General features: G+C 37.9%; 1 protein-coding gene across 1 annotated transcript; it reads right to left on the bottom strand.

Moving 5' to 3' along the window:
• Positions 1-1,071: 1,071 nt before the first annotated feature.
• LOC126384756 (secretory phospholipase A2 receptor-like) lies at positions 1,072-6,129 on the bottom strand. The gene is made up of 5 exons (XM_050036016.1): positions 6,031-6,129; positions 5,768-5,833; positions 3,302-3,661; positions 2,733-3,056; positions 1,072-2,222 (listed from the first exon to the last, which is right to left on the bottom strand). Exons 2-5 carry the CDS (start codon positions 5,820-5,822, stop codon positions 1,816-1,818), a joined length of 1,146 nt encoding a protein of 381 aa, XP_049891973.1. The 5' UTR covers positions 5,823-5,833; positions 6,031-6,129; the 3' UTR covers positions 1,072-1,815.
• Between the last annotated feature and the right edge of the window lie 1,335 nt (positions 6,130-7,464).

Raw genomic sequence — 7,464 nt, 5'->3', positions numbered from 1 at the left:
TTTGTTTTTGATTCTTTGAGTAAATTTAGCCAGTAATACTTGCATACTTTTCATTGAAGAATGCAAGACTTTTGCTTGATGTGGAGTATTTTCGCAGTGTGTTTTGTCTTCTTTACCTTTAAGGGATGCTTTGCCAATTTTCAACATGGTCTGTGGCACGGCAGGGTGGGGAGTGTGTGCAGAAAACCGTGTTAAGGTGACCACCATGGGGTTAAACATTGTTCATCTGCACACACTCTCCACACTTTGGTAACACAGACCTGGTTGAGAATGGGCAAACTAAGTAAAGGATATGAATGCATCTACCGTCAACGACAATGCCCAATGAATGTAGAAAAACTAAAGAGAAATATGATGGCAAAGAAGGAGACCCTCATCTAAATGAAATTTAGTTAATCACTAATGTGAGATTATGGGGAAAAATTGCTGTAGAATAAAAAAAATTAAAAATACAGCAGCTGCACCGAATACTACTCCATTTTAAATTCAAGAAATCTCAGTGAGCACATATTGCACGTTTATGTGAATTAATAGATACTTGTCATAATGAATACACTGAAGCGTTTTAACAGACAGGGAAATTATCTTATTTACCATTAGGTCGGAGTTAATTAAAGCTACCAACTTTTTGTTGTATCTGCTGCAACATCCACTACATACAGCTGTAGTACATGAGACAGATAGTCTGTGAAAAACACATATTTTCTGCCTCCTTGTAGTGCTTCTAACTGTAATTGTAAGAATCCACTGCAGCTAAAGGAAAACAGCCACTCAGAGCCGAGGAGTCTCAAACGTAGCTCCTATTTCTTGCCTCAAATGCTTTCAGAAACATATTTTAGTGTACTGTTCAGCTGTAAATTGAGAAGATTTGCTGTGGCTCTGTGAAGGAGCAAGGGGTAGTTCTGATTGAGAGGTCGAGGTCCCTGTCAGCAGACAGCCTGTCGTTAAAAGCGGCCTGCCCTTAATTATGGGTAACTTTAAGTCTTAATAAAACATAAATGAGTGAGATATAAAAAATTCTAGCATTTTAGCAAATCTAGCAAATGTGATTGGAAGCACAACAAGAACGCAGAGAAAAATATTTAGCAGGTTTCAGCAAATATGACAAAGTTGTTTTTTTTGTTTGTTTTTTACAAACATGACCTTCTACAGCTTTAAGACACATTTCTAAGTAAATAATAGGTCCCAAATGATTGGATTTGAAATTAATTGCCCTTTATTGCACACAAACAAATGAAAAAAGAAAAAGAAAGTCAATGCACACAGCAAACATTTCTCCTACAATCTTCCGTGGATCTTCTGTATGTTGTCCCACACTGCATCACAGCACATTTATAACCTAAAGGCTGAAAAAGCAAATCTTCTTGGGTAAAAAATATGTAGTTATGAATATAAAAACAATGCATATGTACACAAATAGGTTTCTATATGATTACTTGTGGAACAAGGGTCCAATTGGAGTCTCATACAGATAAACAAGCCTTTACTGATCTGAAATATTGATTGGACTGATGTTAAAGACTCAGTGAGTTTCTCCACAAAAATCAAGAAGAGAAATAAAGTCACTCATTACAAAACATGTCACCACAAAAAAAAAGAATTAACAAAGCATCATGATTTGTAAGTCATCAATATCTATTTTTTAATGAACTACAAACATGATTACTTCTTATTGTATATGATTACAGTATAGAAACACTTGCAAATAAAAAGTATCAATCTTTAACGTCATGTTCAAACAAAAATGTTTAGAAATGTCAAATTTTTGGAACCCACTGAATTTGAGAAAGACATCTATTTAGAGTCAGAGCACAGTCATGGAAAATATGAGTGGTTACGTGACTTATCCATGAATACAATCTCCTCCTCACAAAGAAAAGGTAGCTGGAGTGAACAGTCTGCATTCCTCCACATGTAGTCTGTCCCGCTGATGGCACCACAGCGGTCAAACCCGGACACCTCAGGCTGTGTGTCATTCTTCCAGTGGCTATAGGACACTGTCCTGTCACTCCAAATCCAGAATCCAAAGACACGACTCTGCCTCAGACCAATCCAGAGCAGACTATCGGTGCTGGCATTGTAAGTGTTATTTAGCCATTTTTGGACAACCTGCTGATCTTCGGCATCCTCAATCTGCAGCGGGCCTGAGTGTTCGGCCTTGCAGTAGTTAAAGGCCTCTTCCCACGTTTGATGTTTATCAACCACTCTGATTCTCATGTTACCTGACATGATAGCAGGAAGAAGGCAGAAGTATAATTAACAGGTAGAGATATAATTTCAGCCACATGCACATGAGCTACGGTCTATTCTGTTGGACATCTGGTGTGTTCATTTATTCTTCTGTTATTTGGATGTCCCCAGGAGTCATTTTTTTGTTTCTGTGTAGTTATGTAATGCAGGTTCTTTTTGTCTTTTTACTTTGTACTCCACAAGTCGCAATTCTTTATTTTTAAATTGAAAAACAACAAAAAAGTTAATATCTGTAAACAGATGATTATGTCCTTAAAAGTTTGCTTTCATGGTTGATGATTATTTGAATGACACTGCTTCAAGGCGGCCAGTTGACTTTTCAACAGTTAACATCATGTGTTTTGTTTGAGTACAGGTCATCCATCTGAAGAAGTTCCCATATTCCAGTATTATTACTACAGCTACTCTCATATCGTGTATAAGTCATCAGGTGTTTCATAAATAATGTGACATCATATGAATTCTATTTATATATTGCTTACCTTTAGAGCAGAAGGATTGTGCTGAATTGGAACATTGATATTTTTTCAATAATTTTGGATTATCTGGAGCTGAAACTGTGCATTCCTCTGGATCGGGATTTTCTAGGTTTACAGACCATTCTCTGTATGAGGAGCAGCCTCCGTCCTCCCACTCCCATTTATCGTGCAGGAGTCCGATCCAAAAGCTTGTGCTCTCTCCCTTTCTTATCACGTCGTCATTTTCTGTTTCGTTTCTGATGCTGACCAAGTCATCAAAGTGTTTTCTGCAGTACTGCAGTGCCTGACACCAGGTCCTATTTTCTTTTACCAGGGTGTAATTATTACCTGCACAGATTAAACAAAAATATAAATTAGTCAATACATGGCGATGTTACCTCCTGTCACAAATAAGTTGAGAAAGCTTGTACTTTGAACCTTCTGTGGGTTGGTTGTTACACCATGCTGAAAACCCATGTACCACAATAATTCAACAGGCATCCAAAAATCTGTCTCTTGAAACAGACAAATATGTAAATGAAAAAATACAAAAAAAACAAAACCTGTGCAACATCAAATATGCTGAAACTTACCCTTGTAGCACATGAAATATTTTCTGTCTGAACAGTTAGAGCCGGTCCATGTGTTGTTGTCAATAGCTTCACACATCTGCTCTTTGTCTGTTACATTCACAGATGAGTTACTGAAGTTTACAGGGGAACCGTCTGACCAGGTGGTATTTCGATCCTTACGCAGACCAAGCCAAAAACTTTCTCCTGGCTCCTCTGCCATCAATAAATTATCTATGAATTTGGCGTCCTCATCATCGTACAGAGTGACAAATGATTCATTCATCTTATTACATGCTTGCAGTGCAACACTCCGTACATCCTTTGTTTCAGGAAGACGGAAAATTCGTAGATGATTGGATGCAAATATAAAGTGAAAAGATCCTGTAAAAAGAAAACAAAAATATTTTAATCTTCGCTTACTTAACATTTATGGTGTATAAAAACAAAAAACATAGTGAATTGTTGAAATGTACACTTGGAAAAAGTGGAATAAGCATGTAAAAGTACTCAGACCTACTGCTGACAAAGGTTTTAAAAATATATTTATTCAATCAATCAATCAATCAATTTTATTTATAAAGCCCAATATCGCAAATCACAATTTGCCTCACAGGGCTTTACAGCATACGACATTCCTCTGTCCTTAGGACCCTCGCAGCAGATAAGGAAAAACTCCCCCCAAAAAACCCTTTAACGGGGGAAAAAATGGTAGAAAGCTCAGGAAGAGCAACTGAGGAGGGATCCCTCTTCCAGGACAGACAGACATGTAATTTAAAGGTCCTAAACCTGTTAAAATGGTATGAATATACTTTTGTGCGCAAAACACCGACAGAACATTCAGCTCGTTGCACAGAGACACCCTTTGCGGTGGTGGTGTGTAACAAGCTGGAACAGTGGCGGTCCTAGCACTTTTGGTGCCCTAGGCGAGCCTCCGCCCCCCCCCCAATAAAAGCTTACCAAAGTACTGCACGTTTATTACCAAAATGCAAATAAACAACCTTGCTTACAATGAAAAATAAGATAAATGAATGTGTGCTAATTTGCTTTCAATACATAATCATATACATCAGGGGTGTCAAACTCATTTTAGTTCACAGGCCACATACAGTCTGATTCAATCGCAGGTCGCCCAGACCAGTAAAACCACTGCATAATATCCTATAAATAACAAACACTTTCAAACTTTACGCCTTTTTTTGTTTAAAGAAGTACATTTTAAAAACAATCACCATTTATAAAACAGATAACAAACAGCCTCTGATGCCTTCAGAAAAATAAATGCAACTTTTAGCAATATCTCTCTGTTTTTCCATCTTCAGTCAGTCGACCACTCGCTGTCATTACATGTGCATTTTTCTGCACACTTCCACTCCAGTGTAGTAATATTGACATCACACCAAACTAAAGTGAAATAAAAGAAATGTAAAAATGCCTCTGAAGCAACATTTTACAAGAAAGCTGCTCCGTGTTGAACTTGGTCCTGAAACCTGACACCTCGTGGTTTCCACACGTGCATCACTATTGGGTGTGCAAAGTCACGCAGTGGGCCGCATTGAACCTTTTGGCGAGCCGATTTTGGCCCCTGAGCCATATGTTTGACACTCCTGATATAAATCCACAATGAAAAAAAAAACTAATAAAATGTTGAACTTTCCAGCTGAACTAAGGATGCACTGATTTTGAAATTCTGGGCTGATACTGACAGATACAATCTCCCCAATATATTTATTTGTAATTTTTGTTGTAATTTCTTCTTTTGTGCCAGGGAAACACAGAAATCTACACTAAAAAATAATAAATGAACAGTTTTAAAGTCAGTCAGTCCTTCTTTACACTACCTTTGAATGAGCACAAATTCAGTTATATACATTTATAAAACAACATAACCTTGTTTCACATGAAAAACATCTTTAAAAATGTCAAAAAATAGAATGTATATGATACATCGTAATTCCCTCTCTAATACCTATTTTGTAGTGCTGTGAAAACATCAACAAATTTCTCCTTCAAACAGCTGTATTTAATCAACTTTTTCTACCAAAAGCTACATTTTACAAGATTACACTGAACACATCACGAGAACTTGATAATTTCCCTTTGCCCAATACTCAGTTTTACTGAATAGAGCTTGAACGCCTTGCAGTGTAAATCAGTGTGACCTCTGTAAGCTGCTTGGAGGGAACCATAACCAGCTCTCCTCCTGCCAAATTCAACATGGATATGTTTTTTCTTTATGTCCTTTCTCTCCACATACACTCCTCTCAGCAGTGCAGTGGTAGTTGATTGGGCACCTGACATCTTTTGTTGTTTTGACATGATAATGATACGGCGTGTTTTCAGGGTTAGGGTCGTGTGTTAACTCGCGCATCTCCCCCAGAGAGCAGGTAAAGTGTAACGATATTTTTACTTAGGCGGTATTTGACGAGTTGAGATGACAACATGTTTGGAATATTATATAGCAACCAAGACGAAGAAAAGGACCCTTACCTGCACACACCAGGAACAACACACCGGCCATCCTCACAGTTGTGGTCAGGATCATTGTTGAGAAGGCTAAATTAAAAAACACAGGGATAAAAAAAAATGTAAGAATCCAAGTGAGAAGGAGATCAAAATATTCTAGTTTTAAAAAAGTAAAAAATTTTAATCTCATGTTGTAAACTGTTTAACTCCTGCATATCTATTCTGTGTGGGTATATCGACCAGTGTAAATAAGAGTATGTTAAATTCTGCGATGAAAAATCTCTTACCTGCTGAGATCAGGTGCACACTGCTGTCAGTTTGGCGGATTTGTTTCAGTGTCCAGAAGTCACAGGGTTGTTATAGCTGGTGTCAGGGTGATGTAAACTAGCTGATGGCACCTGTATGTTTTTTTTTAAACGTGTACATAGTAAAAACAGAGCGGGCAAGAGATTAATGATTAACTGAAGGTGGTGAAGGGTGGCTGGATGACACACTGTTGAGCCATCTGTTATGTAACACTTTTTAACAGAGAGAAACTATTTAAATTTCTCCTTGTCAAATTGTATATGTGTTTACTGAATGAATAGTAGAGTATCATCAAAAAAGTCTATGTACAAAATTCAAATACTCAAATATATACATGTTTAAGACAGACACTCATAAAGTATTGTCTTCTTCAAAGGATCTAAGGGTAGGCAGCTGGTTGGTGTTTAGAGCAACATATTAAAAATAATACAGTACACACAGGTATGAACACAAGAGTCAGGAGTTCAAATATTCTGCAGCTTTGAAACCCAAAAGGTGCGTCTGATAACTCGCTGCATGTTCCTCTTTCCCAGTAACCCGCACTGTATTTTCTGGAAAAGGCATTTGCATCAGATTGCATGGCACTAACGTCAATAGCAGAAACCAAAATAACATACGGCTTTGTTATTGATGAACACTAAAGCAAGAGAGCACAGACAAGGCAAGGCCAGGTAGACGTCCTCAGTGCTGTCTTTCAGAAGAAAATAATGTAATGACAGGAATTGGTCCCTTTAATGTGTAATTAACTTTGAAAGGCATGACCTTAAAATATACATTGAGTATTAGAGGACAAAATAGCAAAATTCACTGTAGTATATATATTCCTGTTTGCTCCAATTTGTACTGCTCCCAGACAAAGAAATGTTTTCATCTGCAAAAATGTGTTTCGAAAACCTTCAGTTTATGCAAACAGGTCTGCAGGGCCTTATCTGGATTTTTAGCTCAGGCCTTTCAAAGCAGTTTAACTGCCTCTGCATATGCAGACATGCCCTTTCATTATCTGACACACCTGAGTGATGCTGTCTGACCCTTTAAAGAGTCTCACAACTCCCAAACAAGAGCTGTGACCTCATCATCATTCACAGTTCAGTACTGTGATGCCCCAATGGCAACCTCTAAGGCTTTGATAAGACGCTGTAGAGATAAATGGGCATGTGGTGGTCATCTCAGGCCTCTGATAATGCTGCGTGTGCGTGTGTGGTTGCACGCAGGCCTTTCTATCTCATAACTGTATTAAATGCACAAGCTTAGTTCTGAGTAGGGTTTGACTTCGCTTTCAAATACTCTGCAATGCTGTTCTGTGTACAGGACACCAAAATATAGTGTCTCAGGTCAGAGTGTGCAGAGCTCATTATGTGGAGTAAAAGCAAAACTTGGATTTGAACACTGGATGATAAAAACAATTTCCAACCATC

Source organism: Epinephelus moara, chromosome 23, assembly GCF_006386435.1.
Source record: "Epinephelus moara isolate mb chromosome 23, YSFRI_EMoa_1.0, whole genome shotgun sequence".
Lineage (NCBI taxonomy): Eukaryota > Metazoa > Chordata > Actinopteri > Perciformes > Serranidae > Epinephelus > Epinephelus moara.
Note: the sequence above shows the minus strand (reverse complement) of the source record. Positions and strands in the feature narration are given on the sequence as shown.

Coding starts and splice junctions, on each gene's coding strand:
- LOC126384756 (XM_050036016.1), bottom strand. CDS start 5,822: ATGATCCTGACCACAACTGTGAGGATGGCCGGTGTGTTGTTCCTGGTG. Junction 3,057..3,301: donor ATATTTCATGTGCTACAAGG/GTAAGTTTCAGC, acceptor TAATCTGTGCAG/GTAATAATTACACCCTGGTA. Junction 2,223..2,732: donor ACAATCCTTCTGCTCTAAAG/GTAAGCAATATA, acceptor CTATCATGTCAG/GTAACATGAGAATCAGAGTG.